Source organism: Cololabis saira, chromosome 1, assembly GCF_033807715.1.
Source record: "Cololabis saira isolate AMF1-May2022 chromosome 1, fColSai1.1, whole genome shotgun sequence".
NCBI lineage: Eukaryota > Metazoa > Chordata > Actinopteri > Beloniformes > Belonidae > Cololabis > Cololabis saira.
The window spans coordinates 4,869,316-4,893,219 of record NC_084587.1 but is presented as its reverse complement, the minus strand read 5'-3'; the positions used below and the strand labels follow the sequence as shown (position 1 = coordinate 4,893,219).

The 23,904-nt window shown below is 41.9% G+C and overlaps 3 protein-coding genes across 4 annotated transcripts in view; 1 reads left to right on the top strand and 2 right to left on the bottom strand.

Moving 5' to 3' along the window:
• The first annotated feature begins 793 nt into the window (after positions 1 to 793).
• Positions 794 to 4,631, top strand: LOC133450838 (lysozyme g-like). The gene is made up of 6 exons (XM_061729772.1): positions 794 to 967; positions 1,053 to 1,142; positions 2,292 to 2,372; positions 2,512 to 2,732; positions 3,056 to 3,194; positions 3,622 to 4,631. The coding sequence occupies exons 1-6, from the start codon at positions 829 to 831 to the stop codon at positions 3,759 to 3,761; spliced, it is 810 nt and encodes a 269-aa protein (XP_061585756.1). The 5' UTR covers positions 794 to 828; the 3' UTR covers positions 3,762 to 4,631.
• A 5,137-nt stretch (positions 4,632 to 9,768) lies between these two features.
• LOC133450763 (N-acetylmuramoyl-L-alanine amidase-like) lies at positions 9,769 to 18,434 on the bottom strand. The gene is made up of 5 exons (XM_061729663.1): positions 18,364 to 18,434; positions 18,172 to 18,283; positions 14,351 to 15,211; positions 12,998 to 13,208; positions 9,769 to 10,101 (listed from the first exon to the last, which is right to left on the bottom strand). Exons 2-5 carry the CDS (start codon positions 18,242 to 18,244, stop codon positions 9,798 to 9,800), a joined length of 1,449 nt encoding a protein of 482 aa, XP_061585647.1. The 5' UTR covers positions 18,245 to 18,283; positions 18,364 to 18,434; the 3' UTR covers positions 9,769 to 9,797.
• A 4,153-nt stretch (positions 18,435 to 22,587) lies between these two features.
• LOC133450932 (lysozyme g-like) overlaps positions 22,588 to 23,904 on the bottom strand; it is a 28,020-nt gene continuing 26,703 nt past the window's right edge. For both annotated transcript variants that reach the window (XM_061730098.1, XM_061730024.1), the window contains exons 3-5: positions 23,609 to 23,805; positions 22,861 to 22,999; positions 22,588 to 22,781 (exon numbers count right to left, since the gene is read on the bottom strand). In XM_061730098.1, the coding sequence (XP_061586082.1) occupies positions 22,648 to 22,781; positions 22,861 to 22,999; positions 23,609 to 23,805 (470 nt within the window). In that variant the 3' untranslated portion in view covers positions 22,588 to 22,647. The remainder of the gene's footprint in view (positions 22,782 to 22,860; positions 23,000 to 23,608; positions 23,806 to 23,904) is intronic.

Genomic DNA, 23,904 nt, shown 5'->3' with positions numbered 1-23,904 from the left:
ATAGTGGCTTTACTACGATTTTCGGTATCCCCTGGAGCTACTTATATGGCTTGACTTGATTGACAACACGTTTGCTTCTTTATCAGTCATTAAAGACCTTTCTGACAACAGTGTCTTCCGAAATATAATCGAACCGTAACAATGCCCATGTGGATAATTATAAAATTGATAATGATAACCATCATAATGTTACAATAATAATAGTACTTAATAATTGAATGTCAAAAGGAATCAGTTGTATATTATTGCAGGCTGACTTAAAAAAGGAAAAAAAAGTCCAAAACAGGTGGATAAGAAAACAGAATCACAGACAAAACACATTGGTTTCTGATCTTTGATGAAACCGAATCGAGGCTTAATTCAGCCAGGATATCTGGAAAATCACGGCTTAATCTGCTATCCTGGTTTTGTGAAACAGCCCTCGGCTCTAATAGTTCAGGAAATCAATCACATGAGACATCAATCCATTTGCTACTTGTGAAACAGAACAAAAAGCAGTGATCAATGACCGCAGAGAGCATCATATATTTGACTGCTTGTTGTTTTATTTTATTTTATTTACACTTTTCTGGACACCCTAAATGCGTTTATTATTATTATTATTATTATTATTATTATTATTATTATTATTATTATTATTATTATTATTATTATTATTATTATTATTATTATTATTATTAATAATAATAATAATAATTTCTTTTTCAATACCAATCCACGTGAAGGTAATTTTTGTCCTTTCTGGCTTGCCATACCCACACTAGTGGACTTGAGCTTCTGGGTCGGGGCGAGTGTAACGATGCGATAGCACAAGATAAGGGCGTTCCCATGATGAAATTAAAAAACAATTCTAAAAATAGCATACATTCGGGTGGGTTTGCAGTATCAGGACGAGGCTGTCAAGAGCGTCTCTGCTTCAACTTCACGGGAAGATCTGAGGAAACGCCAGAGAAAAGAGGAAAAACTAGTAAGTGCTTAAACTTTTTATACTTTCTCTGCTGTTGTTTAAACCAAATTGTCTTCACATTTACGGTTCTTTTTCACTTTACCAGCCTGGAGAGATGTTCTGAGGAGTATCTCTGACAAGAAGATGGCAACTTTTTTTTCAAGTCTCTTTTCCAGTCTTTTTGGTTCCACCACCAGTAAGTGAATCGGATGATGGCATTCACAAACATCACTAACTATTCTTAATATTTTATTTTTTAATCTCCCCAACATACAAATTATCTAATATTTACGTCTGTGCTCAAATTTTTTCTTATTTTGATATTCGTTAATATACATTATCCCACTTTTTTCCAAGTATTCGTACTTTTTAACTCCTTTTACTTTGAAAGCTGTTTGTTCTCTGAAATAGTTCATTCTATTTGTACTCAGAAGTCGGTGATGAAGTGATCAAAGCAACACAGCGCTGTCCATCGGGCTTAAGCGTGAAACAATAAAGCGATGTGGTAGATCAAACTAATAAGCAGCGCTATATGATCATACAGGACTGTCTCAGAAAATTAGAATATTGTGATAAAGTCCTTTATTTTCTGTAATGCAAAAACGTCATACATTCTGGATTCATTACAAATCAACTGAAATATTGCAAGCCTTTTATTATTTTAATATTGCTGATCATGGTTTACAGCTTAAGAAAACTCAAATATCCTATCTCAAAAAATTAGAATACTCTGGGAATCTTAATCTTAAACTGTAAAGTTTAAGCTATAATCAGCAATATTACAATAATAAAAGGCTTGCAATATTTCAGTTGATTTGTAATGAATCCAGAATGTATGACATTTTTGTTTTTTTAATTGCATTACAGAAAATAAAGAACTTTATCACAATATTCTAATTTTCTGAGACAGTCCTGTATTTACATGCTCCAAACAAAACTCAAAGCCTCAGAAAATAGGTCAGTTTTTAAAAGGGTTCATAAATGATCCACCTACTGTAGCAATATTTCTACTGCAGATGTCAACATGTAACTAGCCTCCCAATATCACTGTCGGCTCAAGTGCACACTAGTAATATTATTAATTGAGCAATAAAGCCATTTATTTTTTTTATCTGGTAAAAAGCTTTAGCAGTCCGGTGCTGTGCTTAAAAGCTATTGTTAACACTCAATAAATTCATGATGTTACCAAACCCAACGGTCATGGATCAAAACGTTAATACACAAAACAGATGTAGCCTAATGTTTTAGGTATTTGAGCACAACTGTGGTAAAGTTAATTTTCTAGATAAATTAAGCGCTCCATAAGTGTGCTGTTGTGAAAATATGACCAACCTGACTTCCTTAGGTAAATATGGAGACATCATGGAGGTGGAAACCACAGGAGCTTCAAAGGTAACGGCTCAGCAGGACAAGCTGCGTTACTCAGGTACATATTTGACAGGAGAAACCCAGCAGTTGAAGAGAACTGATGCAGAAATCTCCACGACATTTCCCTCCAACTATTAATACCTGCAGGTTGTTATAATGAGGCCGCAGTAACGTTGTCTCCTTGACTCGTTCTAAAGGTGTGGCCGCTTCAGAAACAATGGCAAAGATGGATGCAGAAAGAATGAAGAAATACAAGACAAAGATCTTGAATGTGGCAAAATCCTTTGATATTGATCCAGCCATCATTGCTGCCATCATCTCCAGAGAGTCGAGGGCAGGAAATACTATAAAAGACAACAATGGCTGGGGAGACTGGAACACAAAAAGAAAAGCATTCAACGCCTTTGGACTGATGCAGGTTAGAAGGAGCAGCCGGCGCTTTGTGACCAAGTCACTACCAAATATCACACAACTACTGACAACAGATGCAAAAGAAGGAGGATTTATCGCCTCTGCTTCCTGAGAGCTAGACGGGTTCAGAGATGTTCATGACAACAGAACTATGTTGTAAATGTTCAAGGCACAAACCATCAACTCTCCTCCTTTTGCATCTGAAATGTTTGCGTGACTTTCGTTGTTTACCGACATCTACCGATTTACAACAAAGCAACAATGACACAATCTCTACTGATAGGCTACATAGTGTACACTGGACTCTCATTATCTCATCTTCATTTCTAGGTCGATGTCAATCCCAAAGGAGGTAACCACACTGCAGAGGGCGAGTGGGACAGCGAGACGCATATTCAACAAGGAACCCGGATCTTGGTTGATTTTATCGACAAATTCTCCTCGTGGCCCAAGGAGCAGCAGCTGAAAGGTTTGCTTTTAGTGAACCACTAAACTTGCACAATTCAGTTTACAGAGGGGGGGCCCTCCTGCAGGAAAAGAGAAAACACACAGAGAGAATAAAAAACAGAGAAAAGAGAGACACACACACAATGGCTAGCTAGTGCACTGCAGGGATGATTATATAAACAGGTGTAGACTGCAGACACTGAGGTGGTCAGAGGGGGGGGCAGGACTACAGGTCAGGATGTCAGCAGGCATCTACCAGACATCCATACAGACAGGTGGAAGCAAGCAGTGGGATGATCAGAGGGGGGACTGCAGGTCAGGATGAAGCTCCTGAAGCTCCGGCCTGCAAACATGCACAGAAGAGAAAAGCAGGGGGCAGACCAGTATAACAAACTACACACAAAAGGAGTTTTCCCAGCTGCTTTTTCATGTTGGTTTTGTCTTGGCAGGAGGGATAGCGGCGTACAACGCAGGGGATCTAAATGTCGAGTCTTATGCAAACGTGGACAAACACACAACGGGCAGAGACTACTCCAACGATGTTGTTGCGAGAGCAAAGTGGTACAAAGAAAATTTTAGCTTTGAGTAGCTGAAGATGTCCTCAAGGGGTGAAGTGGTTCTACAAAGAGACGTGTGTTAGACTGCCTGAATCTTCCTTTAATGAACACCAAAAAAAAAGCTTCAGTTCCTGCCGGTATGTTTAGGTTGATTCGATTTGAAAGCATTAAAATATTATGATAAAATATAAGATTCAATTTTGTCTGCTTACGTTTTGGAAGTATATGTCCTGCCATCAGTTTGGCCAAAGTATCTGTGATGGAAAATGTAGCCTCGGGCACTTGATTAAACCAAAAATGATGACAGCGTCAAAAATGTAGCTTTGGCCGACTAAGTGTACAAACTGCTAGTCTGCTCCAAACAAGATTAACATCAACCTTAACGATGTTTTGTCTACTTGAATCGTAAGAATGAATCATCATTCTTACGTCATCATCATTCATGCTTTAAAATCCTTATGCTTCCTTTGTTTCATTGTCATTCTCCATCGAGATGCCCAATGTATGTTCTGATCCTATTGCATGCAACTGCTTTATTAAATCTACGGAAATCTGGCTCATCTCTCAAGTTTTCTTAGATGCACTTTCAGTCTAGATATTCACCTAGTTGGAAATAACTTATTAAAGAGCATTGAGTAGGTTTCTCCACAACAGTATCTTCGCACACTTATCTGGTTTGTCTCCTGCAACAAGTGTGCATCAATTTACAGAACTTTGTTGCACATCAACAACGATGAAACCGGCTCACAGAGTTACAGCAGAGCATCTCAGCAGGGACTCAAGAAAGAACCGACGGGAGACAAACTGTGATGAAGGACTGATGAGAACTGAATGACGGGATGTAACAGCCGGGTCTAAAGCAGGGTGGGGTCTAAATGACATCATTAATCTGGTGTGAAGGGCTGATTCAAATGCATCAATGAAACCGTTGCTTATCTTTTCTGAACGCTTTCCTGGCTCCAATCTGCCCTGATTGTCTGCACCTGTGTCTCGTCAACCCTTCTGTGTGAATCTGGTTTTGTCTTTCCTTTGCTCCCTGCTGGTCCGTACTGTTTCCTGTTAAGGATTTGGGGATTTTTCTCTTGTCCTTTGTTTAACCCTGCTCAGCAGCGCTTTTGGTTTTGTTTGATTAATAAAACCACCCTTTTTGGAACTCCTGCTCTCCTGCTCTCCTGCATTTGGGTCCTATCAACAACTCAACATGACAGGAAGACTCGATTTCAATTCTGAGACCAGCCTCGATTTCTTACAGCTGACTGCATGGTTTGAAACAAAGGAACCTCCAAACTGACTCAAAGCCCCGACAGGCTTTCCATTTATCGCCCTTCGGTGATAAGTAATAGCACCTTCATTGGGCATAGACCCCAAAACGCAGGACGGGCTGCTGACGATTTATGGCAGCCCAGGCTATAAAGAACAGGCCCCCCCCCCCGCCATGATTGTCTGCACCTGTGTCCCGTTATCCCCTGTGTATATCTGGTCTTGTCATTCCCTTGCGCCTTGTGGTTCCGTACTGTGCTTTCCTCCATGTGTCCTGTTTTTGCTCCAGTTTTTGATCCCTGTTCCTGTGTCAGTTTTTTTTATCCTGCCAAGCAGCGCTTTTGGTTTTTGGTTCTTGCCTTTTGTGGAATAAACCCTGTTTTTTGTTGAACTCCTGCCTCGCTCTCCTGCATCTGGGTCCTCACCACACCAGTCGTGACAATCGTGCCTAAAGAAGCGTCTGGTTGCCTTGAAATGGCAACCACAGTCTGCAGCGTTGCAACAAGAGACCCAGATGAGCCGAACGAGGGACCCTTTAATGCCTTGACTGTCATGGTTAGGTTGTTTTAGGACCCAAGTGCAGGAGACAGAGGGAGGCCAGAGGCAGGAGTTCTCAAAAACAAAAAGATTTAATCCACAAAAGGCAAAACAAAGCGCTGCAGAGCAGGATAGACAAAAAACCAGGATCATGAAAAAAGTACGAGGAGACATGGAGGAAGACACAGTACGGACCGACAGGGCACAAAGGAATGACAAGACAAGATATACTGTGGGGATAACGAGACACAGGTGCAGACACAATCAGGGCAGATGGGACACAGGCGGGGCAAGACAGAAACTGAAGGCAGGGGGGAATGTCAACCGTGACAGAACCCCCCCCTCAAGGGACAGATCCCAGATGTCCCACTCGGCCTAACACCCAGGGCGGGTGGAGGGGGCCTGGAGGAGGGCCCAGGCCAACACACGGCCAACGTTCCGGGGGCCGTCCTGGGGACCGTGCAGACCTGCGAGACAGCTCCGGGGGTCGCCCATGAAGCCGGGCAGACCGGCCAGTCACAATCTCCCTGGAGGAATGAGAACAAGACGCTCTGCCCCCACTGCCCTCCCCTTCCCAGGAACATCTGTGGACCTGTATCAGAACTGTACCGGGCTGTCTGATTACATCAAGAACAATGTCTGAGGAGTAGCTCTGGGGCAAAGTTCACAGACTTACCGCTCACACACACACATTTGCTGATAACCACACCTCCCTCATCTCAAAGCCTTCCCCGGCTCCCTTCTTATCAGCCCCCCTAACACCCTAACACGGTCTCCGGGTTCGAGCGCCACGAAGGCTGCGGCCCTCACTTGGATGAACTGTGCCCGGCCCACCCCCCATACCCATGCAAGTTATGATGTTGTTTTGCTGTGTGTATGTTGCTTTTCTGTGCTGAGGTGTTTTTTGCACCTTGACAATGGGTATTTAATACAGTGTGAAGATGCCTTTTTTTCCTCCTTCATCCCAGTGTCATCCTTCCTCCAAGAAATGGCATCCGTACAAATGGTGCCAGCGGTGTTAAACCGGAGTCAAGTTCTCTCGTCTGACTATATCTGACTTGGCAATAAAGTTTTATTCTGATTCTGATTCTGACTAGAACCAATGTTGTTCTTGTTGGGAGTCATACCCAAAGACATGTATAATGACAAACAATATATATTGAGGATTCTTTTATTTGTAACAAAGACAATGATTACAGTGAACTGGAGAGAAGTAAAACCACCTACTATAGCTCAATGGACCGAGAGACTGAAAGAACTAAACACGATGGAGCGAGTGACAGCTAGTTTACAGCTCACAATGGACACTTTCCTGCGAAGATGGACTTGCCTTTCAAGATACCTGAGGGTTTGATGGATGGGATGATGTGGGGGAGTACTGTTGGGAGATCCTCCTTATAAAACCCTGCTCAGCCACTATCCATAGATATTTGATCTTCTACCTGTCATTGTTACCGTTATTATTTTTAATATTACAATTATGTGGATCTTTAATTTACCTTGCTTTTTGCAGATTCATTTCTGCTCTGCTCTATATTCACTTACTCTTTTTGATGTGAAGTCATATGTCAAGATATCTAATGTAAAATGTTTAAAGTCAGTCAGTTAGAGTCATGACCTGCTGAAGAGATAATTTCTCTCACCTGGGAAAACCTGGAGGAGGTGTCGAGGGAGATGGAGGTCTGGGCACATGACCGGATTTCAGTTGTGACATAACGTAGTCATTTTTAAGGTGGAATGATACTACATACTAGGGCTGGGGATCGATTCAAATGTCAAGAATCCATTCGATTCCAATTCTTAAGATTTAGAATCGATTATCAGGATTTGATTCAATCCGATATTGATTTGGTTTAGATGTTTTTTGAGCTGCTGCCTGAATTATATGATTGTAAAATAACAAGTGAAATAATAATTTCACAATAATTATTGTGAAATAAATAACTCAAATAGGCCTAAAGTGCAAAAAAAGAAAGAAATTGCAACAGCTCATGCAGTAAACAAATCATTTTAACTTGTCAAATTCATTCTGTCACCAGACACACATATTGCCATGAAGCACCCGGCATTTTTTAGGTGTGTCATGACAAACCGTGTGTCCGATAACAGAGAAACCAAACAAGCTATAGTAAATTTAAATACTATGAACTTCATTGAACTAATATAACATTTTGAAATTTAAGCTGAAATATCCAGCATTTTCTGGAAAGAAAAGTTCCATTTAGTTCAGGAGTTTTGCCATGTTCATTGTTTGATAGTTTCACACCACGCGCATGTGTGAATTAAATGACTACTGGGATTAAAGTTCACCGGGCGAAAATCTAATGATGGAAAAAATCGATCTTTAGACATACAAATCGATTTTTAGGAATTAATATGAGAATCGATTTAGACTCGGAAAATCGTTTGTTTTTTTTTCAAAACAGCCCTAATGCATAGAGATGTGTTCACATCAAAACAATCCGTTTTTAGAGAGCATTGGTCCAGTTATTGTAATCCACACCCAGTACTGGAGTTGAGGGGGGATGAGGGGGGATGGCATCCCCCCCTGAAATAAAAACGGTCAAAATCATCCCCCCTGTAAAACTGCCATCCCCCCTTTCCATCCCTTATGTCATTTCATCAATGAATGTGGTTTTACTGCTATTTCAACACCAGAAAAATAACTTATTAGACAATTTTCACCTGTTTCAAGTACATTTTCACTTGAAATAAGTAGGAGAATCTGCCAGTGGGACAAGATTTATCTTCTCATTACAAGCAAAAAAATCTTCCACTGGCAGATTTTTCAACTTATTTCAAGTGAAAATCTACTTGAAACAGGTGAAAATTGTTGTTTTTTCCAGTGATGAGTCTTGTCTTAAAGTTATTCTATGCAACTTCCTAGAGCTAGCAAGATTTGAAAGTGGCGCTTCCTCTAAGCCCCGCCCCCACCCACGAGCGCTCCGTCCAAAGCCACGCCCCCACAAACACGAACGCGCATACGATTATTAAACATTTTGGACAGCATATTTACAGCAAAACTACCCCATGTCTCAATCACCTGTAAGCGAGGCCGGTTTTAGGGGGGGCAGGGGGGGGCTGTGCCCACCCAAACGTGCATCCTGCCCACCCGCGTCTCCATCCCGGAGAGCGCCGGTGCGGCTGGCGGAGCGCAGCAGTGCCGTGCAGCCTCTAGAGCCACGGCATCTACGCCGTAGGGTACGGCGTAGCTGCGGCAACAGAGCCTGCACGGCACCGCAGCGCTGCCGTGCCGTTCACCGGCGCTCTCCGCTCTCGCCGTGATGGAGACGCCTACATCCCCACGGACCCCATACAGCTTCCGAGCCGGAGCTGCTGCGGCTTTTCACGCCTGCGGCTGTTCACGTGTCCCCGCGGGCTGCTGCTGCTGCAGGAGCTGCTGCTGGGCAGAGTCCTGCTGCAGCAGCAGCAGCAGCAGCGGACTAACGGCTCTGCTCCCCGGTCACACACAGCGGGACCGACCCGCTCTGGAAATAACTACTGGGCTCCGTGGCAGAGGGGAGGGAGGGGGTTACACTGGGACACTGTGAGCCCAGGAGGATTTAAAATGAAGGCGTCTGATTGGTTCTTTCCCTTCCTGGACCTGGACCAATCCGTATCATTCGGACCGAATGGGCGGGGCTTAGAGGTGCCTCTTTCAAAATTCTTGCTAGCTCTTCCGGATCAGGGAGAATACCTTTAAGTTTAATAAGATTTTTTTTTTACTAAAATGAGACATTTTAACTAGAAATAGGACAAATATTCTTATTTTGAGTTTTTGCAGTGATCCATTTTACTTATCCTGTGAAGGACAGAGTCATATTGATAAGTTCAGAAAAGTGTTTTTTATTGTTGTGTTTTGATGTATTTGATGTAAGCCCAGTGGATATTTAAAGCTTACAGAAGGCTGCATTTAACTGCTGCTATGTCATTCCTGCAGTATTTCTGCAGCTGTTTTGGTCACTGCTATTATTTGTAATATATTATATTATTTGTAATCAGCACAAATTATCTGTCCCCATATGATAAAATCCACCCTCCCCCCTGATTCGAGTACTGTCCACACCAGAGTGCGGTTGCTGACATCAGACGAAACAAACTGCGACAATGAAAAGACATTGAAAGCACAAAAAAGTTGTGAAAGCACCCAAGTTAGAATGATTGCCTAAAACTCGTGTCGGTGATTAATCAGAAACAATAAATAGCAATCATACCCAGACAAACTGTTATTGTTACTGTGTTATAAACTAAATCTGGCAGTGGAGGTTCTGTTAGTCCTGGAAGTGTTCCCAGCTCCTTATCTCTGAAAAGAAGGCATCCCCGGGGCAGGAGGTGTAGTTCACCACCTGCCTGTGGCCGTGGATGGTGAAGTTGGCCGCCAGTCCTCCTCCGGCCACGCCGCACCGTACCAGTCGATGGCGCAGCAGGTTCAGGGCGTGGCGAGACGGCAGCGTGGAAGTGTAGTTACCGATGACTGACACGCCGTAGCCGACGGAGTTGTGTCCCCTGGTGTGTCTGCCCACCTGGTTCCAACCGACGCCCTCGTAGATGTAGCCGTCGGAGCCGACCACAAAGCTGAGGGCGCAGCAGGATCACAGCACACCATCAGTGACTGCAGCGCCAAGATACTTTTAACAGTTTTTACACTTCATAAAGTCAGTTAATCAGAATGAATGCATCTACAACAGTCTGCAGCAACACTGTGTGCTAACCTGCTCCACCAACATGAACACCAGACTCTTATTATTATTAAGAAACACAAATAGAAAATAGCACATAAGTGAAACTTCTACAACTTTACCTATGGAAAAGATTACTTACATTACTTACAATCCATTCACAAGCTACTTCCAACCTGTTTTCATTCTTTATTTCAATTCAATTCCCAAATTCATCAGTTTAATACTAGGTCTGCAAACAATCTCCATCCCACCTTTTTCAGGACTACTTTTTCCCAATTTTCAGTTCAGTTCAGATTCAGAGGTTCGTCTTTATTGGAACACCTTACCACTCAATATTAGATAATGCTCGAGTACAAATACTTTCAAAAAACAAATCACAACTTTTTTGCTAACCCAACTTAGCAAAACTTAACAACCAATTTCCAGAACTTCTCTGCACATCCTCATCAGATTCCTGTTTTTCGAGTAATTTAGTTTATTTTCCTTAGTTGTCCTATGTTTTACATATCTCTGTAGATATTGTTTGTTTCATTATAGGAGGAACCACTCGACAAGCCCTTAGGGTTTTTTTTGGTTCCTCCTGCACATTTTTTCTGTTACATTGTATTTCTTTTTTGTTGTTGTCTTTTTTTCTACATACTGTTTGTCTGAATTTTTGGCGGTTGTTATACTTTTTTATGGGCAAATAAACTAAACTAAAGTAAAACTAAACATTATAAAGGGCAAACTATCATTGTCCACAGTTACATGATGTTTTTTAATTCGGAATTAATTATTCCGAATTAAATAATTCTGAATTAAACTATTTTCCTTCGAGTTTACATGGAAATAGTAATTCCGAATTGAAGTTTACATGAAAAACACGTTTGATTGGCTTTATCCAATTCAGCTTAAGGTCTGCTTGTGGGGAAGGTTCTGATAGGATAGGGGGGCGGACGTCTTTACGTAAAGACATCTACCGGAAATTACGTCTACCGGAAGAAAAACAAACTTAGCCGCTACAACTTTGAAAACCTCACAATTTTGATGTTTCCTGTTTCCATCTGTTCTTTTAATTATTTCCAGGTCCTCCAAGCTATTTATTAAATAAATGGTCTCTGCTCTTGACCACAGTTTACTGCATGCTGCATCTTGAAACTTTGTTTGGAAAACAAGCCCAGCGCGGAATATAAGCGTCATGGAGACAGACGGGCGAGAGAACAAGCAGAAAGAAAGACCGGAATTAATTTAAAGAGGAATGAGTGAATACATGATCGTGGAATTATTCTATTCGGATTTAAAATCGGAAATGAACCAGCCACTTACTTCGGAATTAAGTTTAATTCGGAATGGCCATGTTCATTCGGAATTACGTGTTTACGTGGTAATTTTTAATCATTTTAAATCGGATTTAATTTCAGTTGTAAATTAAAGAGGAAATTAAACTTCCCATGTAAACGCACTCATTATTTCAAAACATTTGAGTCCTTTCATTGAATATATGGAGAGTGTGGATTTAAGCGGTCTGGGGCGGATGAGGTGTAGCTACTATCGATCCTCTGCAGGGTTCTAAAATAATTTCCTTTCTTTTGATAATTGATTTCTTTATTCTGTATGAATTGTACATTCGAGTTTGTATTTCTGAACTATGCACAATGGTGAAATAATTTGGGCTAAACCTTGAAAAATAGAGAAACCTTTGTTGTTTTGATTGTAGTTACTTTCTTGTTTTGTTTGGGGTTTTATTTTTTTATTTTTTTACTATTTCTTTCTTTCTTTTTTCTCTTTCCTTTTCTCATATAAAACTGAGTGTTGCTTTATGATATCTCACAAATACCTGACTTGTAAGGAAATATGATTCGAATGCTGACAATAATTCAGCTGCCCTTGATGTTTCCTTTTATGTAAGAGCACTCTTATTTTTGTGTATCATTGGAAGGATTTTGAAAACCAAATAAAGATAATGTTGAAAAAAAAAAAGGACAACTTTATCCTTGTTATATTTTAACTTTATTCTTGCATAATTGAAACTCACTCATTCTCGTTTGTATAAAACATTACGGTTTTGGAGAAGATTTCAGTTTGAAGTTTCAGTTTTTCCTCTTTTGACTTGTTAGATCTAAGGCAACAGTCCTTTTACTCATCATTAAATCTGATGATGGTGCACCAGTACAACCTTTCAAGCCATTTACCGTATTGGCCCAAATATAAGACGACCCTGATTATAAGACAACCCTGTCTTTTTCAAAACTCAAGTTTGAAAAAAGACTTTTTTAACACCAAATTCAATTTTTATACAGAAAATAATTACAGTACATCTGAAACAAATGATCAGAACAATATATTTGAGAGGAAAAGCACGTTATTTTGCATCATAACTTCTCCTCAGCTGCCGGTTAACCTGCCACTTTTCTCCAGATTGTCGCTACGTTTCTCCATTTTCTGTTATCTCTTCTCTTATTTTCTTCTCTTTTCTTTCTTACCGCTATTTTTATTTTTCTTCTTCGTGCTACCGCTATTTTTATTATTTTATTTTTTTTAAAGCATTCGCTTTAAGGATATCTGGCGCTATCTAGCGTTGTGAATGGGTATAATTTCTCGCCCCCGAATGTAACACGACCAACACTTTTTCAGTCTTACTTCAATGCAAAAAACACCGCCCTATATTCGGGCCAATACGGTACTTTGCAAAAAGAAACAAAAAAAAATGTATTGGAAGTGATGGGGAAAGAGCTTGTTATGATGTCCGTAGTGGAGTCAAACATGAGTGTTTACCAGGTGGTCCAACTATTCATGTAAAGGTGAGTTACCTGTATCCGATGTCACTCCAGCCGCGGTCTTCCTGGTGGTAGCGCTGCATGGATCTCATGTCACGAGAGCAGTTTGGGAAAGACAAACAGGGCGACGATGGTTCGTAGGTGTGATGGATGTAGAGATACTGGAGGGGGAGGGACAACGGGATGGGCGTGCCCCGGCGGGGCTTTGCCCCCCACTGACACCGAGGAATGACTTGAGGGCAGTCTGCATGTCGGAAGAGAGAAGTCGTGAGATAAAGCACTAAACTTTCTACATACGTCACTCGTCCAACAATCCATGAACCCTTAAACCCTCAAACTGTCAGCTCCTTTAAATCAGGCCTAAAAACATTACTATTTACTGAAGCGTACTCCTAAATTAAATACTTACCTGCTGTACTGTACTGCCCTTATTTTTTAACAACTTGTGCTTTTTATTATTTTACCTCTTTTCTCATCATTTTATTTTATTTTATTTGTTATTTAAGCCTACTCTTAAATGAAATACTTTTTGATAAGCCCTGAATACAGGCATTGTGACAAAAGTCTGAGTGTGGCGACTCCACCGTAGCATCGACGGGTGTACGGATAAAGCTGGGTTAGAGGCCCGGGAATTGAGGCATCCCAAATCACTGACGTAGAATTGTCAAATTGGTTTGATTCACCGCACGAATCGGCATAGATTACTTTCTAATACTGTATTTGACGCGGTCTTTGTACGTTTTGACCGTATAGAAACGTAATTCTCGTCAGTTGCGTGAAATAAGACCTGGAAACAGGCATTGTGGCATAGAATTGTCAAATTGGTTTAATTCACCGTACGAATTGTTATAGATTACCTTTGTAAAACTGTATTTGACCTGGTTTTTTTATGTTTTGACCGTATAGAAACGTAATTCTTTCCATTTTAAGAATGTAATGTGTACCTGCTGTACTCTACTGCCCTTACTTTTTAACAACTTATGCTTTCTATTATTTTACCTCTTTTCTTATCATTTTATTTCATTTTATTTGTTATTTATGTTTTAATTGTGTCTTGCCGCTTTTAATGTTGATGTAAAGCACTTTGAATTACCTCGTCTTGAATAGTGCTATACAGATAAACTTGCCTTGCCTAAATATCAGGTGCAAGTGTGTGTACTGTTTGGTTTCATCAGTGTTTTTTATATATTTTCACCATCAAAACAGCTGGAAGCCACTAACTTTACTTTTAATACTATATTATCTGATCCATAAGTGGTCAATACAGGTGTTCCGATAACAAGTTTTGGATATTGGCCGATACTGAGTACTCTTACTCTTACAGCAACAAGCAATCCAAGGGTAGCATTATTTATAGCTTTACTTTGTGACTAATAGCTAACTCACCCCAGTACTTGTGCACGAACGTATCCAGTCCATCCTTCACCGCCTTTTCCACTCCTGTATCCATAGCAATCCATTCCGTCTCCTCCAACTTCCAGACCAAATTCAGTGTTTCCATCACTTGACCCTGGAGATCCAGTGACTCCAGAAGGGATCTCGATAACTCCCGTCTCCTCGGGCTAACATGACTGGTCACATCATCAAGGCCCTGCTGCCCGTGCAAAATGAAGCTATAGTATTCTTTTAAAATCACACTCAGGGCCTTTGGATGTCCAGATGCAGGCAGTTTAGAGAGGTCCATGCCCAGGATAATCCCATCCATGCCCCCATTGATAATGGAATCTGTGGCCAAAGTAGCTGGACGAGACAACCTGAACACCTTGGGACGCTCCACGCTGTCCCAGCACCCGTTAGGCCCCAGACGAACAGAGGGTGGGAAGTCCTGGAGGCTGAGGAATGACAAACCCAGTATCCTGCCGAGGGTGAGAGGGAAGATCCCAACAGCTTCCGTTCCCTCTATCTTGCCCTTCAGTCCTGACTCAATTCCCAACAATAAGGGTGCAAGTGCTACCGTGGTGCCGTCCGGCGTGAGAACCACTCCTCGCTCCTCTCCGTGGTCCGTCACAATGTGGTGGATGGCCTTATCAAAAAAGCTGAAGGATGTTGCATTTAGAATGGCTTTATCTAGAACCTCAGAGTCACTGAGGTTATGTGACACGCCCAAGAAATGGACGGTCATCGCATCATCGTGACCAGCGGTCCTCCTCAGGGCTCTGACCATGGCCAGTGGGCATAAGCCGGGGTTGGAGTCTTCAACTTGCTGCACGGCTTGGATGAAGCTTTCCATGTTGCGCAAATGGATACCTGGGAACAACATAAAGAATGACAAAACAAGCAAGGGAAGTCCACTAAAGTGTAACAGCCTGTCCAAACTGCACGCGAGCGTCCGACTATGGCGTCGCACTGCGTGGCATCGGACGCTCTCTGTCCACACTGAATGCATTATGGGCCCCCACGTTATTTTGATTAACAGCTGAAACTCGCTTTTTAAAAGGCTGATTTATGGTTCCGCGTTACACCAACGCAGACCCTACGGCGTCGATTTTACGCGGAACCATAAATCAGCGTAACCATAAATCGACCTTTATTCACCGCACTACCCGCCCGTGCGCTCCTGAAAGAAACTCCTAAAATAACTCCTAAAAGAGTAAAGAGACAAGTAAAAGATGGGTGAGTACTTATTATCTTCCTACGTTTGTACTTTCTAAACAGAAAACAAGCTTGATATTGTGATATTTAAATGTTCTTCTATTTTCTTCCTGCCGCTCGCATTGAAAGCCGGTTGAAAGCGCTGTAGGAAACAGTCACGGATGAGAAAAAACGGTTGAAATGAGAAGTTATCTCTATGTTACCTCCTCATTTCACTACAAAAATCTCAATAAAGTGGCAGAAATAAATATTATCCTATTATTATATTATTATTATATATTATCTTATTATTATATCTTATTAGATTATATATATTCTTATTATATATTCTTATCAGAACCTTCCAGCTCCCTGGTGATCTCCCTCCAGCCAGCTGCCACTTTATTGAGGTTCTTGTATTGAAATGACTGTTTCCTACAGCGCTTTCAACGCGAGCGACAGGAAGAAAATAGAAACCGGGCGTCCGACAAAAGACCAGCTCCAAACGGCGCGTCGCGCTGCGTTGGTCGCAGCCAGTTTGGACAGTCCAATAGAAAATAAAGCAATGGAATTGTTTTTGTCGCTGATGCTCTCTCGCGTCACATGCAGTTAGGACATGGAGCCAGAATGAGTCAGTCAGGAAACTGAAAGATAATCCATATCGCGACTTCATATGGTTTGGCAGTGTCCAGAGGTTAATAGATTTTGGCAAAATGTTTCAAGCATTATGTCTAACGTCTTGGCAAGAGCCATCCCTCACTCACAGTGTCTGCCATTACTCAATGATACTTCCTCTTTAGAGCTCACCGCCAATGAGGCTAGCTGGTCTTATAGCGGCTAAAGGGATGATTGCCTACCGATGGAAACCACCACACACACTGTCTGTGAGGGAGTGGCTCTCTTCATTCTGGTATATTGTACAGTTGGAGCCACAGCACGTTTACATTATGCCAAAGCACGAAATATTATTTGGTGGTCGAATTTACTGAAGAAAATCAGTGTATTACTATAACCATCATTCGTCAACTGTCTTTCACCTATGGTTCTAGGTGTTTTTACCTTCTGTGGATATTATCGTGAATGGTGGAGGAAATTAGCATGGTTGTTTGTCATTGGATATTTTAATGTTGATGGTTTGCAATTGACCTTGGCATACAAGTGTAACATACACAGAAGTCACAGTTAGGTACAAGCTTGGTACAAGGGGGAAAAAACAAAGGTATAAATTAATATTTTGGTCCTTTAAATTTAACCATCCAACAATAATGGCTTATTGGTCATAGGTTTCAGGGAAGCAGCTCAGTTCTGCTGCAGTGGAAAAAGAAAACTGAACATAAAGTAGGGTTTAACATTTCAACAAGTCCACTGTTCCACTGCACGAAAATCGGTAAACACCTGTATCATGTCGCAACTTAAAGAAAAGTCTCTTGGCGCCATGGCCGAAACCGAACAGGAAGTCGGCCATTTTGAATTAATCGTGTAATTTTGGCGCAATTTATGCCATTTCTTTGGCCGCTTCTTCGCCCGAACCATAACGTGCACCCAGGTGTGTTATACATCAAAATGTGCGTCTCCATCCTGCGACGATGCGCATTACTTTTCTCAGTCAAAAGCGTTACCGTGGCGACGCTAGACACCAAAAGGCGCGCCCACCCTTCATCTGGTTGGTCCGTATTTGTTCCTACTTTCTGCCATTACTTTTGAATGGTTTGACATAAAGAGTCGTGGGTGGTGTCATCGGACTCGGTTTTGAGTCCTCGACCATAATTGGTGCAAATTAGCCCCCGCCCCTTCTTCTGATTGGTCAATATTTGATAGTTCCTATTTTCTGCCATAACTTTTGAATGGTTTGACATAAAGAGTTGTGGGTGGTGTCATCGGACTTAGTTTTGAGTTCATCGCTGCTTGCAGCTCTAATTTTGTATTGTTTTTTTCTTCCTGGTTTGGGTTCAGTTTATTTTACACATTCGAGAGAAGAAAAACATTAACATTTCCATTGTTCTGTATGGAATTTATATTATTTGTAAAAGGTAACGTTCCTTTCTTTCAGATATTTGATCACCAAATATTATTTCAAAAGCAAGTGTTATTTAACCTATTTAAAACAAACATAAACATCTGGTTTGTGTAGTTCAGTTTGATTTTCTAAAGAAGACGGGGAATGAATTGTCCAATCACATTAGATTAAAAAAACAACAAAATACGAGTACGTCACGATACTGATCGCTGATTGATTGCTGATAACTTCTGGGACGAACACGACTGCGTCCCTTTTCTCTTGATTTGACCCCCCTTAGTTGGTTCCTCAACCGGTAAACAGAAAGTCTTTTAGTTCAACTCTCTCTTCACCACAACAGATGAGTGCAGAGTCCAGATTACTGTAGATTCTGCACCAATTTACCTTTAAATCTTAATTGTCATGCACAAATGATCTCTTCCATTGCCTTGATTTTGTAAGATATTCTTTTTGGGATTTATTTTGCAGGTATTTCCTCAGAAACGGCGATTTGACAAAGGACTTCATGTAAATGGTTTGAACATGGAAATAAAAGGAATGTGAGTCAAACCAGAGCTGAAAGTCAGAAGTAAACTGAAGAAGAATATAAAGCATAAATGTTTATATATCGATACCTTACCTGTCGGGCCGCTGTAGACGGTGAAGATGCAGAGTAAAGCCACAACCAACACGGTTGGTTCAAAAGAAGTCATGTTGCAGCTCCTAGTTTTTCTCTCTTACCCTTCTGAGCTCTGAAGTAAAACAACTCGAATTAGGGCCTGATGTAGATGAAATAACCAACCGAAACTGACAGATTTAAAGAAATCCTCACACCAATCCCTGGCATGCGACCCCTCCAAAAACGATGTCAGGGCAGCAAACACAGAACTACATCCGAGAGCGTCTGTGGCGCCGTATTTGTGTGGATGTACGTGCGTGAACGCAGTCTTATGTGGCAACAGAGAAGAGTACTGTTTGTACACTAATGGATCCAAATATTGATTTAACCTGTTTTTCAAAGCACGTCGCAAGCAATGCAAAGTTCACCCCCACCCACCCACAATTTACTGCAGTAGTCATTAGGAGGTTTTCTTTTGGTTTTTTTCAGGGTTTCTTTCGGTTTTTTACCATCCCGAGGTGTCGCACCTTCCTCGCCTTATGTACCTTCATTTGTGTGCGTTGTGAACGCTGAAGCAGACTTAAGGTCAATGTTTACGTTCCCTTTTGGTATGTGCACACCCACCGGTGTCAGTAAACCTAACAATTACCTTTTGTTGAGAACAGAGGAATCACAGAAAACGGGGCCCGCCATGGCTTTACGCAGACTCTTGGGTGGGTTGCCAAGACACACAATCCTAGCATTTCCTTGTCAATCAATGTTTTATATCAATATTGTTAGTTTTCTCTCACAAAATTGCAATTTAATAAAATCAGGACTTTTCCTTTGCAAATGTTTAGTTTTAAAGTCCGTTTCTGAGCTTTCTCTTGCAAATTTGCAAGTGTGATTCTGAATCTCTATTTTCCTGTCATTATTTCTGAGGAGGTTTTTTTTTTGTTTTGTCTTGAATATTACATTTTATCTCCCATTCTGCCACGCAATGAGTTTTTCCCCCTCAAATGGACTTAATGCTCTAAAAAAATATAATAAATAAACAATTTAGGTTTATAAAGCCCGTTCAACAGGACTGCCTGGGGCCTGTACTACGAAGCGGGATTTGGGGTTAGCGAGGTAACTTCAGGTTTAACCCTGGGTTTTCAGGACTACGACGGTGGTTCACTTCTTACCGGGGTACATCGCCATGGTAACTTATGCTGAACAGCTAACCTGCTCCGGAGCAGGTTATGTTCGAGATACAGATCGGCGGGTGTAAAAGCACCGCCCACTGACCAATCAGCTCTCTTGGAAAATGGCATGCCCTTTCGAAGAGAATCCAGTGGAGCTCGGTGCGCGGATCGTGAGAGGATCCCTCCGAAGAGAACGCGTATTCAGGGACCGCCAAAACCCCTTTGCTTTCCCTGATGAGTACCTGTATGAACGATCCAAAAAAAAAGGAAAAAAAGAAAAAAGAGGTGGAGGAGAAAATAAAAAATAAATCAATCAATGAATAAATAAAACAAATCATCACCCAAAATCCGATGTACAGTCAATCCAAAACGAATACCAATTAAATAAATAAATCAAGAAGAAATCAAAAAGAAGATGCATTTGTAAGGGGATAGCAAAAAAGGGATTTTCAATTTCGTCCCTCGAACATTCTGAGAAGTCACTTTAAAATACTAAATACCCCCCTCCTGAAAAAATAAAAAATTAAATAAAATACATAAATAAACCCAATTCTTTGGTACAGCATCAGCACAAGTTATCGGTCAACAACAATAGTTATAGAACCAATATATACAGGACTGTCTCAGAAAATTAGAATATTGTGATTTTCTGTAATGCAAACACAAAAACAAAAAAATGTCATACATTCTGGATTCATTACAAATCAACTGAAATATTGCAAGCCTTTTATTATTTTAATATTGCTGATCATGGTTTACAGTTTAAGATTAAGATTCCCAGAATATTCAAATATATGTTTATACCCCTATGAATTTACACATTTATACAGTCAGCGATCTTTTGCCAGCTGTCTTTCCTGCATTTTGCAGCTGCAACTGTGTTGCTTTTTGCCTGTATTATATGCCTATACTCATCATATTTCCGTAAAATTATTGTTTGCTCTTCGCTACTGAAATAAGCGGCTCTGACAGCGGACTTCTCCATGCTTGCGATTGGTCATGCGCTGAAAACACTGCCCCTTTTATGTGCACGCGCTCATATCCAGATTGGAGAAACCTGGGTTGATATACCGAGTTGATAACCACCGTCGTGTGACCGCTTAGCGTGATTGCAATTGTCCGGGTTAGTGAATCTGGATAAGGAAAAGATATCCTGGGTATGTTGAACTTGCTTCGTAGTACAGGCCCCAGGTCTCATGTAGGATTTAACAGCGACACAAACATTATACACAGCCTCAAACTAAAAGAGACAATATAGGATGGGTATTGTCCTTTTTCCTCTTTCCTTACAGAGGAAAGAGGAAAAAGGACAATATAATGTAAAAGATCAACACTTCTTATTTCTATTACTGCCATTTTACTGGGCGCTGAATGCATTTAACTCTGTATTTGGGCTTAATGACGTCACCCAGAATTTGACTTGTAATAACGGCGTTCTGCCACTAGATGGCGACATAGACGCGGCTGGATAGGCTGCAGGATGCAGATGTGTCTCAGCGGATGTTTGATTTCTTAAAGTCACAAACATGGTGAAAATACCCCTGTAAACAGTCTTACTTTAAAGTAGTGTTTTCACAGTATATTCAGTAAATTAAGATTCTGTCTTTTTCTAGTCAATTAAGTGGGAGAGTTTTCAGTTACACACTTTACTTCGCAAAAGCTGTGACCATGTAAAACTCCAACACCGGTGGTTATTCTCTCTTTCTGTCACACAGTACATCCATCCATTATCTTTCCGTTATCAGGATCAGGATCGCAGGTAGGTGAAGGCAACAACATGAATCGACAGGTGAGCTGAATCCTGCCGTTTGGCTCAACGTTTTTGAGTTGGTCACAGTTTTGGTGTTTAAGTTCCTGTTCTATTTTGAAACCCTGTCTCTTTTTGTTTAAGTTTTGTCTTGATTTCCCTGGTTCCCGTCTGCCCTAACTGTCTGCACCTGTATCTCGTCAAGCCTTCTGTGTATAACTTGTTTTGTCTTCCCCTGGTGGTCTGTACTCTTTCATCCCTCCATGTTTCAGGTCTGGATCTTTCAGGTCTTTCTTGGATTTTGTCATATTCCTGTTCTGTTTTTTTTCTAATTCTGCTCAGCAGCACTTTTTGTTTTGGTTAATAAAACACGTTTTTTGGAACTCCTGCCTCCTGGTCTCCTGCATCTGGGTCCTGTTAAACACTTTCTTGACAGAACAGACCGGCCAACATGGACCCAGCAGGAGAAAGTTTTGCCTTTTGGCACCATGTCTGCGGGGAGGCAGAGCTCTCAATCCCTGGTTGGCAGGAGGAAGAGGAAAAGGAGTTCTCCTTCTGGGGAACACGCCTGGCTTTTGGCGGGCCCAAGAGTGTGCTGGTCCAATACAGGCAAAAAAATGGAGCCGACGACGTCGGCACAGACAAACCCCTCTTGTCGCTGTTCCAGTGGTGATCCCGGACATGCCTCACCCTGTTCCGGACCCGCCCTAGCCTGTCTGTTTCCCTGCCCGCGCCTCAGCCGGCACCTAGGCCCCAGCCCGGGTCTATGTTCAGCCCCTTAGTACCGCAACCTAGGTTAGATGCTGTGGCAGGTTGGAGGAGCTGCAGCCACTCAGGCTGACAAGACACAGGTGTGGCCCATCAACCTCTCCACCCTGCCAGCCTTATAAGGAAGAGGAGAAGCTGCTGCTGATACTGGTGGTCTGCTGCTGTGGGAGAAGGTGCTTAGGCACGTGTGAGTGTGTTTTGGCAAATAAAGGGTTCTGCACTAAACTCCGTGTCCTCTCTATCCTGTCGGTCGGGCCCCCGTAGCACTAGCCCTGCTACAGATGCATTGCGCCAGGAGGCTGCGTGTGCTCACTTGTGCAGACTGTGTTGGGAGGACAGAATAATATTACTGATGTTATTGGTGTCCCTAAACCTGAAGAGGGGTACCAGGACCCTGAAGCCAGACCTGGGAATCAAATAGCTGGGGAGTGCCCAGTGGTTGTGACTTCACCATCAGATCCAGTGGGTCACATCCCAAAACGGGCCACATGAGTCAGCCCTCTTGGTGCAGTGTGTTCTGGGCAGCAGCCGAAGGCATGGACCCTGGCCAGTAGATCAGATGTGATACTGGAACTTTTAATCATGTCATGTACCACTTGTTAGAGTATATTCTGTATGGATAGTATTTACACACTTGATAAGTTCAGGACCACAGTACTTGATTGTATTTCAATCAATAGACGTGCATGCAGCATAAATATTTTGGGGAAAAAATAACACAAAAAAAAAGGAATAGACAGAAGCACAATTCCTGAGCTTGCTTGGAATAATATTTATTTATCCCCAGACGGTACACATCTTTATCACTTCCAGGTGTTAATATCCATTATTTTTGTACCACTGAGCCCTGGCAACAACATCGTTGGAGTAGTCTTGACCTGTTGTGCGGGAATCCACGCTTTGGTAGGAGGTGACCCTTCCATCCCCCGTGTTGTAGGACGCTATCCCCCCTGCCAAGACAAGATTAAAGATGCAGCTGAGGAAACCGATCTTGTCTCTGTGCAAGTTCACCGATTCACCGAGACAAACCTTTCAGCTGCTGCTCCTTGGTCCAAGTGGGGAATTTTCTCTGGATGCGTTTGATGAAATAAACGAGGATCTCTGTGGCTTGGGTGAGATGCTCCTCACTGTTCCATGCACCTCGTTTGATGTGATGATTTTTGTCAACCTGCAGAGACGGAGCAAATATCGGGTGAATACTGATGTCGGTGTACTGCGGTGGGAGGATCTACAAATATCGCAAAGAAAAACCAGTAATGGAAACAGCTCCGATTGATAATATCTGAATAATCATTTGAACGCTGTTTTCATCCTCTGTTGACTATTTTCTCAACAGCGGTAGCAGCAATCGCTCTAATTTGTTGAAAGCTAAATATATTGTTGTTTTGGAGCGGCCCACGGTAGCACTGGCTGCTCACTGAGAGCTAAAAAGATACGTGCTTACACTTTAGACTCTCCAATATGACCTGAAGAAGTGGCTAAATTTGTCACTAGAGGTCTGAAAACTAAGTTGGCAACAGTCCTGCAGGGCCGACGGGCTTGCTACGCCAATGAATCACGTGACGTAAAGGGTTGAAGGCTTTTCACAGGTTGAAGGAAAATGTAGCCCTTGGATACGTTGAGGAGTATTTGAGAAATTCAAGACTTGGAGAGGAGATTAGGAGCATTTCTTTGTGACGCAGCTCGTGAGTCGAATGCAGAGGAATTGTTGTGGTTGGAGACGAGATTGCACGTAGGTCTGAATCCAGACTGGAGATAAATAAGAATATGTCCAAACCTGCATCAGTCCCCAGCCATTTCCATGGTCCCCCCAGCCATTCTGCAGAACATTTCCGGCCCTGGACTCTCTGGAGATGATGCCAGCGATAAGGGCTGGATCGATATTCAACCTGCTTCCCACGCCTTGGATTATTGTTTTGTATCTCGCCATTCTACCAGAATCAGTCCGGGCCATTTGCTGTGATGCACTCACTCCTGTTTAGAGGGAAAAATCAGAGCGACAGTGTGTGTCAACCGAAACACTGGACATGAAAATATCTTTCTGCAGGTCTGGAGCACCGTTGGAGCTGTTTA

Coding starts and splice junctions, on each gene's coding strand:
- LOC133450838 (XM_061729772.1), top strand. CDS start 829: ATGATGAAATTAAAAAACAATTCTAAAAATAGCATACATTCGGGTGGG. Junction 968..1,052: donor AGAGAAAAGAGGAAAAACTA/GTAAGTGCTTAA, acceptor TCACTTTACCAG/CCTGGAGAGATGTTCTGAGG. Junction 2,733..3,055: donor ACGCCTTTGGACTGATGCAG/GTTAGAAGGAGC, acceptor CTTCATTTCTAG/GTCGATGTCAATCCCAAAGG.
- LOC133450763 (XM_061729663.1), bottom strand. CDS start 18,244: ATGACTTCTTTTGAACCAACCGTGTTGGTTGTGGCTTTACTCTGCATC. Junction 15,212..18,171: donor CGTCTACAGCGGCCCGACAG/GTAAGGTATCGA, acceptor TGTTGTTCCCAG/GTATCCATTTGCGCAACATG. Junction 13,209..14,350: donor GTTCGTGCACAAGTACTGGG/GTGAGTTAGCTA, acceptor TCCGACATGCAG/ACTGCCCTCAAGTCATTCCT.